This window comes from Eutrigla gurnardus (assembly GCF_963514095.1).
Source record: "Eutrigla gurnardus genome assembly, chromosome: 8".
Lineage (NCBI taxonomy): Eukaryota > Metazoa > Chordata > Actinopteri > Perciformes > Triglidae > Eutrigla > Eutrigla gurnardus.
Genome location: NC_139922.1, coordinates 21290468 through 21306893, shown reverse-complemented (window position 1 = coordinate 21306893; position 16426 = coordinate 21290468). Strand labels below are relative to the sequence as shown.

General features: G+C 42.7%; 1 protein-coding gene across 2 annotated transcripts in view; it reads right to left on the bottom strand.

Annotated features, from left to right (window-relative positions):
- Positions 1 to 15462, bottom strand: part of LOC311017363 (metabotropic glutamate receptor 4-like) — a 111057-nt gene extending 95595 nt beyond the window's left edge. For both annotated transcript variants that reach the window (XM_084015636.1, XM_084015635.1), the window contains exon 1: positions 14816 to 15462. In XM_084015636.1, the coding sequence (XP_083871762.1) occupies positions 14816 to 15352 (537 nt within the window). In that variant the 5' untranslated portion in view covers positions 15353 to 15462. The remainder of the gene's footprint in view (positions 1 to 14815) is intronic.
- Between the last annotated feature and the right edge of the window lie 964 nt (positions 15463 to 16426).

Here is a 16426-nt window from a genome sequence, read left to right as displayed (position 1 = left end):
GATTAAATGCTTGTTCAGATGCTTTCAGCTTTGACAAAGTATTATGAGAGCCATGTGTCTTGGACGTCCTTATCTCCCCTGTTGAAACGCATTTTAATTGCAACAACTAACTGTGCTGAACTGCCCAAAAGTGAATGCAAATTACATTTTAATTTGCATAGATAGTTTAATCAAATTAGAACCCGTCCCACAGAGACAAATCTAATAAAACCTTTTGGCAGCGATGTCATAACAGTCGAGACATTGATGTTAAAGAGTGTGAGACAGTATCCAAACTATGTGGGCTAGAAGTTCTTAAAATGAACTGATAAAAATGTAAGTGGGGAAAATGCATGCCAGTTAAAAAATGGAGTGATAAAGTATCGGGAGATTTGATTAATTTCAAGGCGGTTTGATTAAAACAGTGATCCGATGAAAATAGAGCTTCATCATTTTCTTACATTCATCATTCACAAGAGAAAATCGCCATTTATTATTTAAGGAAAGTGATGAAAAATCTTACCGATGAATAATGGAGGTGATGCAAATGTATGTGAATTGTAAAGTAGAGTGATAAATTGTCAATTCATTTGATAAACTTGATTGAAATTTCTGATAATCCACTGTCAACCATTCATCATTCACACCCAACTGGAATTTATCCATTGCAGTGCAAATTTTTTTGTTAATTCAGTTAAAAACCACGTCCACTGATTGACTGATTAAGCTGGCTAGCTAATGTTAGCGCACCCAGCGGTCCCTTCCCCTAATTTTGCTGCTGCTAGGAAGCGACTTCCAGGGAGAGAAGGAAGGACCCGTTGGAGAGGGCTATGCTAATTAGCATTAGCTAGCTCGTTCAGTTAGCCTACCACTTTCTCCCCAGCGAGTAGTGAAGAGAGTGAAGTGGAGGCACTCCGGGGTGCGTTAGCTAGCTTAATCAGTTATTTAATGGGGCTTCTTGTAACTGTTTTAATCAAATGGGCTTCAAATGAATCCAATCGCTTAACTCTTCATCACTCCATTTTTCATTTCACACCCATTTTTATCGCTCCATTTCTTAAGTTCACACAAATTTCCATCACCTCCATTTATATCAATTAATTTGCATTACATCCACCCCTCATACTAAACGTGGTCATTCCACCCTAATTTTTGCATTTCATTAGCTTGAATTAAATCAAGGTCAGACCACACCTTACGTGTGCAACATCTGTGGGACCCGGAGAGAAAGAGAGGCACTCCTCTGCAAACCTCAATACTTGGATTTTAAATATTTAATTACTTTTTTTCAGCTTAACTTGCAGAAAAGAGAAGCGGGGCAGTGAAAAGCATTGATAGCACATGCAGTGTGCAGCAGTTATGAGACAACAAGAGTGGGTTGAGTGAGTGTGCCTGCAGTCTCTCCGGCTCAGAATCAAGCTGTGCCTAGCTAAAGTCTGTAAGCGGTGCCGGCTGATTGCCTGAGTGTTTCAATCTAGTCATTCCTGTGTGTACTTTGACACTGACGCCAACCGACAGCCAACTTCTCCGTGTGCAAGCAAACCAGGCTTTTTCACCTGAGGCAGATCTTTGATGTTTAGGACCTGCAAATAGAAATAAGATGAAACATAGGTGTAACGCTCTCGACGTTGCTTTTACAAAGACTGACGGCAGCATGAAATATTTAGAACAATAAGTAAAATTTGCTGAGAATCATAAAACTCTGCAGCTCTGCCACTGCACTGCTTCAAAGTTCCTACTGATTAATCATTTTAACAAACCTGTCGCGGCTCATTTTTGTGCCCTGGTGCTTTTAGCTGACTTCTGAAATCTACCAATCACTCTGAGGTTGTATTTGTTGACATGACGCAGCATTTCAAAATGGATGTCTGTCGGGGGCCCCGTGCTACTCTCATATCCATTAAAGCAGCAGGTGACGGACACGTGCACTTACTCTGGGATTCTCCCTGTGAGGCTAAGACACGGCTGTGCATCATTCATTCACAGTAAGCTCATATAGAGCCATATGCAACACACCACCTTCAGCAACTCTGACATGCAATATGTCATATATTGGCAATATTAGAAATAAAATTGGAAATTTGTTTTTGATGCTCACAGCACGAGAAAATGGCTCTGACCAGAGGCCTGTAGTACAAAGCGGGTTCAACATGCCCAGAGTATCTTTTGGTTATCCGGCTCAACTCACCCTAATTGTGATCCCGCTAAACCAACCCAGGGTTTCTCAATTTGGCTGTCACATAAAAGGGGCGGAGTTTGCAGCATAGCCAATCACAAACACGGACAGGTCTTCTGTCAGCAGCGTGGCGTCTTTTAAAAATGAAGAGCAAACTATAATCTGATAGAGTAGTAATTCAAATAAGAAGACGTTAAACGCGTTATCCACGCTTATCCAGCTTCCAAATGCAAAAAGGCCAGCTGGCAGATCATCACCCTCATGATGAATAGGTTTCTAATATCAATGCACCAGCTACAGCACGTTAGATCTGACTCTAGCTATTTGTGTATTCCATTGAATGAATGTGTTACTTAGATGTATTGTTATAAAATATAATATATATTCCTTGAGGAAATTATGGCGTGTATGGCAATATCGTAGCATTATCCTCTAAGCTGCAGCCCCGGCGGGGTGAAATGGACTCGGAGCGAATAAAGAACAGCATGAATGTAGGAATATTCAAATGGGAAGAAGGCGTCCTATCTCATCTTATAATCACCCATGACACGAGAACATATAGTGATTTGCATCACCGGGGCAGAAAGAATAAGGCTTAAATATTGTCAAACATGCCATAAGAATACATAGAGGCAACACATCCATTTGATGTAATACACACATGTAGCTAATTATAGTCAGATCTATGGTGCTCTAGATGGGCGGAGATATTATAAGTCTATTCTTTTACACATTACCTCGCCATCAAGCATTGATTAGTTAGTCTGTAGGCGGCTCTTTTGTCCAGTTTGATCTCCTTCCAGAGCAGGTCAGGTGTGCAGCATCAGTTACCACGGTGATCGACCCTGATAAGAAACGAACCAACTTCGTACGACTGAAAACCCAGAGTTAACCCTCATGTTACCGCGCTAAACCCAAATCCTGCTTCACAGTACAGGCCTTGGGTTATTTTGGATTATCCACTCAGCTCACTTTGGACAGTTTTTTTTTAGCATTTTCTCTCTTTTTACAGTTTCCAATCAATGAGCTGAGGTTTTGTAGAGGCTTGTCTCCAGAGTAAAGAGGATTTTCTGGTGTTATTTTTCATTAATGCGAGCACAGCTAAAGAAACTCTGCATACCTCCTTTTCTTACGATCGTGTGTGGAGAGCAAAAGGACATTTTATAACCCGTTATAACACTATTGTATTTTATGCGTGAGGCACATGTGATTAATGTGCAAAGCAGTCGCCAGAACAATTAGTCTGCCGCATCCCATTTACAAAACAACGCTGGTAACTTCTTTTTTCTCCATCGCCACCATGTCGGCTGGCCGTAACTGTCTTTTTGTGCTTTTAAAACATGAAACAAAAGAGAAGAAAAAGGAGGAGGGGCACTCTGCTGCAGCTGCAGACTCACTGGCAGTGTCTATGTCAGGATCGGACGCCTCCATTAACACTGACTAGTTGATTAACTGTGAGAACAGTACACAGGCAGGTAATGTATTCACTCAGTCGATGGCAATGGCTTTTACACAAAAGTGTCACCGTCTGCACAGGTAATCTGTTTTTGAGGAGACACGCTGTTAGGAGGGAAGCGGCTGACTGGATGTGTTTGCCGCTCTGAGCACTGCCTTTTCGTTATTTAAACCATTTTTGTTCAAATTGCTGCTAATTTTATACTTGACTTCCTTGATTGGTGTAAACCGTGTTATCCTCCTCATCTGGCCATGACCTTTATCCTGTGCTGCTGATGCATCCATAAGAAGGAGAAAAAAATGCTGATTAAACCCCAAATTTCCGCAGGCTTTATGTGGAACACTCTAAGCACCATTGAAATGCATTTCTGTTTGTGTAAAAATAAGTTTCACACTCACATTGGGCATAATTACCTGCTTTCCCTAATTAAATATACTTATCTTAAGCTCTTTTTCCCCCTTGGCTGCTTAATTACTCTCGGAGAGGAATGTTTTCAGTGATACAGTTCAAGCTATTACTATATTTACAGGGCATATGCATTATGTAGAAAGCTCCTTTTGCATGCACTGAAATCTTCCTATCTTAACAAGCTGTATCCGATCTTTTATGCAGATAGAAAAAAAAATGCTGCTCTTGTGATTCACATAATATGGAAAAATCTGTGCTGCAAGAATTCATCGCTTAAGTGATTCCATGTTTCTCCTGCGGCACAAAACAGATTGTTTGACTCAATGGAAAGTCAACTATTTGTATCGACAGCATTTGTTTCCGGAATAGATCAACGACAGAATTTATAGAAAGTTTAATTTGTTATGCTCATTCCCAGATATTGATTTCTCTCACACAGCCCGCGCTATTAAATCTAATAGCACAACACCTTTTGAATGACTTTGGAACAAGTCCATCCACTCACCGTATTCATCCCCGTGTCAATACTACTCGGGTTTTAAGTAATGGTCATACTCTGCCGGGGCTCAATGGGATCTTGCAGGTTTACCATCTTCACTGTCGACTTTGCGGCGTCTTTGAGACACGAGACAGTAAATCTTGAGGTCAAACAAAAGACAGGAGGTTGTGATACGGAGAGTATTAAATCCTCTCCCTGATTTCCAAAGTCATGCACTAGAAAATAAGGAATGTCACATTGTTAATGTGATTAAACTGCCGCTCTGTTGACATTTCATTTACTGCGAATCCGCAGCAGGGAGCTGCCAGTGGCTCGAAACACTGCTGAGGCTGTGGATCACATCTCAATTTATAGAGTTTTATCAAGGAGCCCAACAGCGTAGGGATCCCTTCCCTGAGATGATATCATGGTAATAAAAGTAGCTTGAGATGGTAAACCTATCCTCCTTGGCAACGACCCAGGAGCTCCAGGAATCAAATAACCTACGTTTTGTGTGGACAAACAAAACAGTGTTTACAGCTGTAAAATACATAATGATCTATGTATTTGTAATTATTCTTACACGCCTTACATTTAAATAACTTGTAGGTTAATTTATGCACCAATCATTATTGATTTAGAAAATGAAGACCTGCAAAATAAATAGTAGTATTAATCCTGAAACTGTGTTTTCAAAAAGATAATTTGAGTGCAAACCAACAAAAAGGAAACATTAAAGGAACTAAATACGAGGACCAATTTACGGCCATGCTTTAAAAAATATGTTGAAATGTGAAATTGCAAAACCCTCATCTATAAAGTATCGTAACCAAGATAAGATGCCCTACAAGATGTGTTGTCAGACGGGGGAACTGCATGTTTAGTTTTGTGTCTATTATGGCTTTTATATGAGGCAGATCAGCGGTGACTAATACAAAAGAACCTCAGGATACAAAACAGTACTTCAACTTGAAATAAGAAATGCTGGTTCCTGAGTCTATTTGTGCAAAAGGTAGAACGATTATGCTGAATTCAAAGCATTCAAACTCAACTGGAATATATTGAATTAATATTATGTAGTCATCTAAACATGTCCCTTTTTTTTTGAGAAATCAAGAGGCATTATGGTCTAATTCTGCTCTGTGCACATCCAAACACTGACTTCCAGACGAGGTCAACGTGTCAGGAAATGAGGCATGTGGTCACACCACCTGGAAGACGTCGGCTCAATATCCAGATGTGTGTTTGTAACGGAAGGTCTTCAAATCTTAATGATCGCAGGTTAAAGAAACGCGGTGAGGTGACAAACGGACGGCTAGTCTGTAAGAATGTATCGAGTGAGGAAGCTGTTGAGACGCTAATTAGCCTGTAAATGAGAATTGATCCGCCCTACTGCCAGCTGGTGATGTGAATGTGGACGACTATTTGGAAAGTATGCATGACTGGCTTCTGTATTATGTCTACATATTTGCAGCCTGTCTCTTTGGACACTGGTTTTAAATATAAACTGACTTCATAAAATGGCAGCCACTGTGAAGCCATGCAAAGCGATCTCTCTCCTCGATGGCAGCGCTCCACCTTTGCTCCGCGGTAGAAACACAAAACCAGAGGTGCTCGAGGGAATGGGAATGGAAGAAAAATGTAAACAAATGCACGAGAGTAGTGGGACCATCTGGTGTGAGAAACATTAGAAGTTTATACTGGAGCTTTAGGACTCTGGAAGCAAAGGCGCCTGAATGTTTTTAGTCTGTTCAGATGAGTTTGATTGACAGATGGTTTATCCAATCACCCCGCCAAATTCTTTTTGGAAAGTGCTATCTTTTCCAAACTGTTTCCAATGATAGCGTCCCAGATGGTTCTGTGTAACTAAGGTTACAGGTTTTAGCGGATGAATGGGTCAAACTGAGGACTTGCACCCAGGAGACCATGGTGTGAGTTCTGTCAAAAGCCTATTTTAGTTAATTTATTATTTTCAGGCGACCTATCCGGGGTGTTGCCCAATGTCAGCTGGGATCGACTCAAGCCCCCGTGACCCTTAGAAGGATACATGGTTGACAGTGGATGGATGGATGATATTATTTTCAGCTATTTGTTTATTATACATAGAATACAGTAGGCTACATGCACACATACAGTATCTAATGTGTGCCAGGCTTGGGTGCAAAAACAATAGCATTTTTGTCTAAAGACACCCGGGTGCTTGTCTCTCCTCGGTTGCAAATAGTGTTGTTGGCTTGTGACACCGGGGTGTTAATAGCATCTGCCATTGTTTTCCCTCATCTCATCTTTGCCTGTTGGCATGAAAACATAAATGCATAAATATCAGCTGTCACTGAAACCTTTTCATTTATGTGTCATTTATGTGCCGCCACCTTTTTTTTTTTTTACATCCATCTGTGTTTTGAGATGGGGAAGAAAACCATAATTTTTATTTTTTTAAGTCTTTCTTGTAACGTCTCTAGAAATCTAGATTTTTTTTATCAAATTAAAGGATATGCAGTATAATTGAACTAATCAAAGCCCTACTCACATGGATCCACAGCTTTAAAAAAATGAATAATTTAATTATGCCTGTCGAGCAAGTTTTAAATATATTTCAAGGAATTGGGTGAGATTAGGTTAATCAATTCCAGTCGTTTCGATCAAGAAAATCAATAGAATTAGTCTAGACATTGCTTGGTGTAAATGTATGACACCAGTACTATTTTCATTAGATTTTTCTGGTGGTACACCGAAGTGCTTGATTCAATGTTTCTTTAAAGCTAAATATACCTAGTGCTACCTCATCTTCTATCTTTTCACAATGGAAGTATGACTTTCTGTCTGGTTAGCAGATTGTAGGCCAAACCCTCATGTCCAGTATCAGATTTCCAGTGTCAGTGACTATTAGCATCAGCCTGTCGTGGTGGTAAATTATTAGTCCTGTGTGGCAAAATCCGTTGTATGCACGATCAAGTCCACCGCAGAGGAAGATAAAACAATAACAAATAGAAAAAGATCCCACAATAACGTCTTTTGCTTTCTCTTATGGTACTATGGTACTATAACATTGACAATGGCTGTCACTTCACAATATCGATGTTTCACACAACACCGAATGGTAGGATGTTACAGAATCAATTTGCTCCAGTTATTTTCAAAATGATAGCATAAAAGTAGTGCTTTCATGGTAAATCCCAACTGCCTCTGACCAGAAAGCAAGTCCCTTTGTGTGACACAGCAGTGACTCACGGGAGCCTCCGCGTTGTCTCATTTGCTGGAAGGATGGACGATGTCCAAGCTGCTTAGCCTGAAGGCGGCCAAACTTTCTCATTCTGTCCCTGCTGCAGGGTAGGCTCAAGATATCGGCTGGCATTGGGCTGACAGAGCAATCCCCTTAAGATCATTCCTTTAAGCAACTTTACAGTGGCCGCATGAAATCTTTATTGTATTGACCTTTTCTTGCTTGTATGTTTTGTATTTATTAGTGGAGAGCAGAACGTATAAACCGCTGCGCTGAAATTAAGCAGTAGCTGTTAGCTCTCAGTTACCACTCATTTTTCCCCAGCTGACAATTTGCCTGCTCATGTTGAAGAAAAATAGATATCACTATCCCACAATCAATAAGCAAGCTGTCATGGAGCCATTGATTACTTCTTATTTAAATCTGCTTGAGCTACTCGAGGTGTTCTGTTTTCTCTTCCTTGTTTAAGTCTGAAAGAATTATCGGCGGGACATCAAACCCAGCAGCACGGTGATGGATTGTTGGTTTGGTGGTGAGATTACCCAGGTGAGACGGCTCCAAGCTTTTAATCCCACGCTCTTTTTCGGGGGAAACTGTGAGATGGCTTTGCTTTGTTTTGAAGATGCAGGGTTTTTTTCCCCCTTTTTTTCTTGTAAACTTTTAAAAAGTCAGAGCAGGGAATCAGATGCACATCTGAATGTTAGAGATTGGAGGACTTAAATTGTGGTACAGTGACAGCCCCAATACAGGGAACATGAGCGAACCCTGTTGGTCTTCACGTTGTGTTCTTCTTCGTCCCTCTTGGCTTTGAGAAGTTTCACGGCAGCGCTCAGCAAAATTAAATCCTACATTTAAATAAGAAAATGCTTTTTTTCCCTCACCCTCCTGCCAGCATTCCCTCAGTGGTCCTGCTAGTACACACTAATTAAATGCCAGAAATTAATTTGAGTGGAAACTCACATATCCAGAAAGAGAATGCACAGGAGGAGACAGCCACACAGTTGCTTTTTGTCACTGTGCTTAGTGATTACCAGCGGTGGTGCCTGCAGAGGGATTTGCAAACGGCAGGAGGGAAGGGGATCAAATAGTGCCAACAATAAAGAGGCGAGGCTCTGGGCAGCCTTCGCTCACGGCCGTCCTGAGAATTGACCGCCCAGGCTTGGGTGGGCAAAGTGAGTTGAGTCGGAACTAATCCAGAACTAAAGGAGCTGCTGCTTTGTAGCCAGGACATGATAGATGGGGGGGATGTCCGCAATCTGGGGTTGAGAGAGACAGCCTTCATGGATTTGGTCTGCTCAGTTGTAACCGTCAAGTTGAGGCGTGTGGATAAAACCCTGGAAGCCCAGCGGTCGGTGAGCACACTGAAAACAGTTGCGTTCCCTTCCCCGTTTGTTTGCGTCGGTTGGACTTCCTGGGTGTCAGAACTTCAGCAAGTACATGTGATGTCATTGGCCGTGGGTGGGCAGGTTCCAGCGAAAGGGCTAAAGTAGCGCAACAGAATTACACTTCACAAAGAATGGGGACGAGCTCGTCCAGAATCAATTCTATCCAAACCTTTCTCTCTCCTCAATTACTGCCCAGTCGTTGAGATTCTGTGAAGGTCACAGACCACGTAGTGATAAAGCAAGAACAATTCAGAGTGACGCATTTCATGGAGCTACACTTTGAGGAACCCAAAGCCCAAATAATAAAAACAATTACTTGAAAGTGTGCCCTACTTATGTTGAGATTGGTCTGAGTCTGTGGATGTCTGACCACATTGTTGCTTCATGGAAGGACAAGGTTCAACCTTTGCCAGGTAAAAGCAATTTTCATGGCCGACAACTTGATAAAAAAACAGACAGCTTTTTCGCTTTTTTGTACCCTTTTGATCTCTATTCACAGCAACATTTCACATACAATATTTTATTCTAATGCTAATGGTGGTGCTTCGGTTTAGGCTTTTGCTTTCACACAGGACATGAATGCAGGGCCCCTGAGTACAAGTCCTGTTTTTAAGCCAGCACCCTACACTCCAAGCCTCAGTCGATCTCTCCTTCTTAATGCTGCATCGCTCTGAGTGTCTAATAATGACGCAGATGGGTTTACATTGGAGTAAGTTCTCATACTGATGCAAAAGGAGACATAGTACGATGGTATCAGGATGCAGGGGGCCCCTGCCCCGGCGTCGGTATTTGGCAAACTGGGAGCGAAACCAGGCTGCTTCACTGACGGCTGATGAGATAATCCAACGGTGAAATCCTGAGGGGGAGGAAGGCGCCTCTGGCCTCTGCCTCTAATGAGGGAAGAGGAGGACGAATGCAAGGTCTCTCCTTCACAGAAAGCTCAACAGGCAAAGAGTCAATCCTCTCCTTTCGGTTCAGCCTGTACCTAGTTACCACCTCTGCTCTCCTCACTCCGTGTCTCCACAGTTCAATCACTCCGTCTGCTCAAGCTCACAGACGGAAGACTCAGTCCTGCAGACCGATTGGGCCCGCTTGCACCTCATTTAGGGAACCGCTGTGTGGAAGTTGCCCAAGCTACCACCCCCTTTGTCTCAAAGCGTCTGATTGTCTCAGCAAGGCGACTTCGGTACCTGAAACACGGTGCCTGCACCTGCAGTTTCTCAGTGCTGCAGCGATATCCCTGCAGCCAGTCTGTGTAGCTGTTTTCAGTGATGTAAAAGAGACACAATCAAAACGCCTGGAGCTTTAATTACAATTCAATCTTTACCTTGAGTATCGTAAGCAACCAGCCACTAATTACCACATGAGCTGGTGTACCCTGCTACTGCTTATACAGCAGTATAAAAAAAACAACTGATGAGAACAGTCCAAGAGCTGGACGCAGTGATGAGGGCATGCAGAGAGAGAGAGGGGGGCTTTCAAACCCCCAATCCCTGGGCATAAATTACATAACAATGTAGTAAAATATTCATGACACACCATGGGGACGGAGTCCTGCCTGTTCTGAAGTGCTGAGCAAACACTTCACCCTCAGCCACTCTAAGACTGTGAAGAGGATAAAGAAAAGCCCAAAAGTAAAGAGCTGAAAAACAATTGCAAAGCATGAAGGCAGTCAGGAAAAACAGAGACGGCAAGCAGCGTAAACAGCATTCGTTCCAGAATTATAGTAGTGGTACATTATATGTTTATTGTACGCTTTGATGTGTGTGCTCTTACTGTTTAGAAATTTGATAAAACAACTGTAATAAAAAAAAAAAAAAACATCAGCACACAGCATGATAGGAAACAACAGCAACACTAAAGCAGCAAGCAGCTACTAAACAGCACAACACGCCACATAGCATAGCATATTATTAAGGTTTCAATCATTGTCCTAGATTGTCTGCAAAAAAATATCTAGTGACTATTATATGCGGAAAAAAAACTCACAATCTTCATCATTGAGTTTTGTTTCAACCCAGCAGTTCAGATGAGAAAACGGTTTAAATGAGCCAAGTCGGACTTCTGGAGTCATTAGAGGGAAGTGGTGAGCAGTGAGACTCCTAGGGAGTCCTACTTATGGTTTTATGTGACTTTAATGATGGAGAAAAGAGCCGGAACCTGCCGAGCCGTGCCGTGCAAGAGTTCAACCCTAGCTTTACTTATTAGTGGATATCCTTATGGGTAAGGGGGAGCGTGGAGGATTGTACTGTAATTGCAGCAGGATGACACTGATGGGTCTTGGTTGACTTTTAATTTCTGAAAATAGTATTTGTTCAAAAAGGCCACATTGAAGGCTTTTAGTGAGAAATATTTCAAAAGAGAAATCCACCCTGGGATATTCTTACATTGTCAGAGTCATCAAGTTGTTTTCTATTTCTGGTCTGTATTTGTACTTGAGTTATTTTATTTTTAATATACCCTCTCTCTCTCTCTCTCTCTCTCTCTCTCTCTCTCTCTCTCTCTCTCTCTCTCTCTCTCTCAACTAATATGCCTCTGCTTCAGTTAATGCTGACCTGCATTTTCCAAAATGCCTTTGGACAATTGCCAGAGAATGAGCATAAGTTTGCTCCCAACTCACCAGTTCATGCATTTACAATGGAGCCAAGAAAAGATGAAACATCACATCACTGTTTGCATTTCTCACAGATGTTCTATATGTTGTTGGTTCTTGTCTTTTACAGTAGTGATGCATTGCCTTGCCTTACCACTGCCAACCCTAAAATACAGCCATAAGATAAAGACAAAATCACCACCTGAACTAAATACCAGTATTAAATCAATCGTGGCAAATGAATTCAAATAAAATGCGACGGAGGACGGTGGATGCTAGACGTGATCCGCCAAATTCAGCAAAGTGGGAACATTTTATCAGCTTGTTTACATTATTCAATTTGTTCACATGAAGATGAAATGTCATCTTGTGACTCGTGGAGTATTAATATTATCAAAAATATAAAACCCAGTATTATTCTTTTCACCTGGGGCCACCTCCAGGTCCCATACAAATCACATTTGCATGTTTTTTTTGTTTCTCTATCAGTGTGATTCATGAGAAAATGTTCCGCCTGTCGAGCGCAAAACAGAAGATAAGTCGATTAAAGGCTTTTAAAGCTTCCAACTTCCCTACGGTGTTCATTTAAAATACTGCGGGAATGAATATCTAAAAAGCAATGTTTTAAGGAAGGTGGCCACCACTGTTGTGACTGATTCTGCTTTCACAATTAATGTTATCTACTTTGGTGTAACACTGTGAAAACCAACACTGAACAAAGTTAGAATTTAAAAGAAATGAAGAAAAACAGAGACAGAGACAGAGACAGCCTGTCTGTTGCTGTAGAAACAGATCCACTGGTCCAATTAAGTCCCAATAGAAAGGATATGCAACTCATTGCCATCATACAATTCATTATCACAGTGTCGCATATTAAAACTGGAGAAACCCTTCTTTCTATACTATACACTGAATACTGTATACTATGCAAATAGCAGCACTTTGATTGTTTAGCAACATATTCCGGTTATATGTACCTCCATGCGACGTCGCTGCTCCAAAATAAACCTTAAAATGTGTCCGACATGTTTCATAATCCACTCACTCAACACATCCACTTTTTAAAGCTGGAATGATGTGTTTTGTTCATATCCAGTCCCCTCACCAGTAACAATTCAATCACTGGAGATGGTCGAGAACAGACTGGAGATTCCAGGATTGCACCAAGCAGCGGTACAAGCCACTCAATGCTCGCCTTAATATCCAAGATAACCTCCTCCTGTACGTAAAATAATGGAAGAACAAGCCTAATTTTCTTCTGCTCGAGACTTGATGGTCACTTCCAAATATCAAAGTGTGGTTTGGAGAGATTTGGGCTTTTTTTTACCATCTTTTGAAGTGTCTCCTGCTTGGAGTAAAGTGGCAGCATCCTGTAGCATTCTCCTCTGTCCCTCAGTGGCCCTCTCAAGCCGGCTGTTCCAGCCCAGGCAGGTATCTTTAAGGCCATTGTCCATAAAAAAAAAAGATCCCTACTTTCTCTCTAGAGAATCTGGAGTAGTACTACTCACACAAAACTCATTCTTTCACCAAGAACACAGAGTCTTACATAGAACAGCTCAATGCCCTTTAGAGCGGGAAAAAAAAGGAAAAATAATTCATTTGTTCCCACTGCAGGATTTGGCATGCAGTTTGGAACACACAAAATCCCAAATCCTACCCAAACAGAGGCAGTTAGCAGCATGAAGACATCTCGTAAGTCTGTGAGTGGATTGGCCCTCCTCTGGCCAGTCCATGCCCCCCCCCTCCCATGTATTTGGTTAGATCAGTGCCTCCCCAGTGGAAACATCTCCCACATGTCCTGTGTCCGATGCAGCCTATGAAGATGTCAGCTGACCAATCTGTGTTTGTTGAGACAGTTCCTGTGTTGCTGTTGTCACCAAAGCTCCTTTTTGCTTTGCTGCCAGAACGATTATGTGCGTGGGTATTCCTCTGCCGACCTTGTGTTCAGTAGTTCATCACCTTCATAAAAAAGGATGTAGGAATGCTGTATTCATTCCGGCTGACATGTCAATCAGGCTGGTGACGTGTCGTATTGTGCGATTCACCCTCCTGCCGAGCAGGAGGGCAGATGAGACATGGTTCAATCAATGTAACAAGGGCACGCTGGCTTAATTTTCTATTGGACCCCAACAATGGCTACATATAGTTTATTTTGCTATATGAACACGAATGGAAGCTGCAGCCGTGTTCTCTGCAACTTAGTCGCCAGCAGTTAAATAGATGAGGAACAGGGAAAGGAATTATATTTGTAGGTAATTAGGTTTAAATACAGTCATGACGGGGGAAACACACAGCATGCACATTTAGACTCAGTAGATTCCTAAAAAGAAAACAAGTATATAAAGCCCTACAAGCCCAGAAGAGGCCCTCACTTGTGTTTGTAGAGCCAGGGTTCCAATACGTAAGTGCAGCTAGTCTGATATTATGAAAAAGACCTGTTTTGACACCATCCTCATGCTCATTAGTTGGGCTGTGGCCTGTAGTTTGGGTTGACAGCACTGAGCAGGTATTACGAAAGTCCAGTCACACATTGTTTATGTGTTGCTCTCATTTGCACATTATACTTGCATGAGCCGACACAATGCTGAGGCTCATTTTATGCACTATATTCAATAGCGGTGCACTGGGCTCGTGGGGCCAAGCTTGGCTTCCCCGAATTAATTAGAAGAAGGCAACATTAAGGACTCTTGGCAAATTAAAGTCATTAGTGAGGAGAATTATGTTGTAATGATCAGATTCTAGTTTTCTGGATGGTGGCAAAAAATGTCTGAAACAAATGGGATTCAAGCTTCCGAGGAGAATAAAAAGGTCAAAAGAGAAACAATAAGAACACGGCCTGGGAAATGCTGTAAGGAAAGTGTTTTGTGTGCATGTTTATTCCAGTAAAGTCAACTCTGCTTACAGTGTGGCAATATTGACACGGCGTCAGATTAAAAAATCTAAAGTTTACCTTTTGTTTATATTGTTTTGAACTGAAAGTCTGCAACCCAACAATATTTTGCAGGGAACGCCCTGTAGGGAATACTTTAATATGTCTGTGCACTGCAACAGTAATCAGAAAGATATTGGAGAGAGGAAAAAGTGAAGTGAGAAGCAGATGCTGTGGGAGAAACTGACCTTGAAAAGACGCAAAATGTTGGCTACCATGATTGACACGGAGCTGGCAGATGCGCCGATCACTCCCACCACTCTCTCCGGCTTAGTGATGATGGGCGGCCCTCCGCTGAGGCACTTGACATCAGTGGAGTCTTTCTCAATCAATGCCTGGACGAATGTCAGCGACTGCTCCAGAGCGTGGGTGTCCCGGGAGCAGGTGTCCAGGATGCGTGCCCCCAGAGTGATATTAGGCAGCAGCTCGTTGTCATTATTGATACGATCCAGGGCAAACAGCATGGCCTCCAGCCTGTGGATGCCTTTCTCCTTCTTCAGCTCGCCGCAGGCTTTGCCGTCGTTTCCCCTCGCGTGCACCGGGAACAGCCCACCCAGAGATATGTCTCCGTCGATGCGTATTGAATTGAGGTGCGTGTGGCCCGGCATTTTGGGTTTGGCTGCCAAGGCGATCGAGAAACAACAAGCGAGCAGCAGCAGCACCCGGCAGCAGGCGCCTCTGTCGCAGCCAATCCGCACTCGCACAAAGCCTCCTCGCAGAGTCATAATGAAAGGCTAAATCTGCATCCAAACACAAATTCAAGTCCTTTGAAAATGAAAGCGGTGTGCACGCATATACCCACACACACACGCACACATGCACAAATGTCCTGAAGGTTAGCGCAGTCGTCTTCAGAAGTCCTCGCTCATGGTTTTACAGCTCTGACACTAACTCGGTAATACTAATTATGCACCCGGCTCTCTTTATGCCTTTCTTCTTGTCCTCTTTGTGTCTCACACTCTTCCTGCACCTGAGAGTGGTGGTGACACGCAGCTGCTAAAACGGCACCAGGGTGAGGTGAGACAGAATCCACAGGGAGCGTTCTCATGAGGAAGGAACAAAGGTGGGAAGTTGTCCTTTCTTCTCCTCTTGGTCCATCGAGGAGGCAGGAAGTCACAAGACGACCTCGCGGCTTCCAAAGCGGGCTCCTGGAAAACAAGAGGGGAGAGGTGTTAGCCACCGAGGAAAGAAAAGTCATATTGATCTGATCTACAGAACGATAGATGAATGCAACACATAAGTCAGTGGATGGGAGACGGACTTCTATGTCATACATCCATGTTTGAATTTACTCAGAGCCACACATTTACATTGCAGTCAGGGATCCAAGCTAGTTTCTGGATCCTAAAATTCAAGCAGAAATAACACCTGGACGCTGCCCTCCACACAGGAAATCTGGTCTGTGTTGCACCCATGCCTCGGCTGCTTTCAGAGCACCGCAATGAATTATTTCTGCGGGCCCTGAGCATAACTGATTCCCTGCTGCTTGGCGCCGTTCCACAGACTTCCTAACCACACACTCCTCGTGTAGACCTGCTTCAGATAGTTTGACCAAAACAGGTTGAGCGTGGGTTTTTGATAATGAAAGAAACAATATTCCTCTGTTTATGAACACATCTGCTCTTTGCGCATCTGATCCCTCGTAGTCTCTACTCGCCGGTAATGGGTACTCTATGTGTGCGAGCGATCTCTCAACAGTAGGCTTGCTTCCCCCACAGTGCCAGACTAATAGAGCAGAGGATCTGGACACAGTGGGAGAGTCATGCAGTGCTCCCCCCCTCTCTCTCTCTCAATTGACC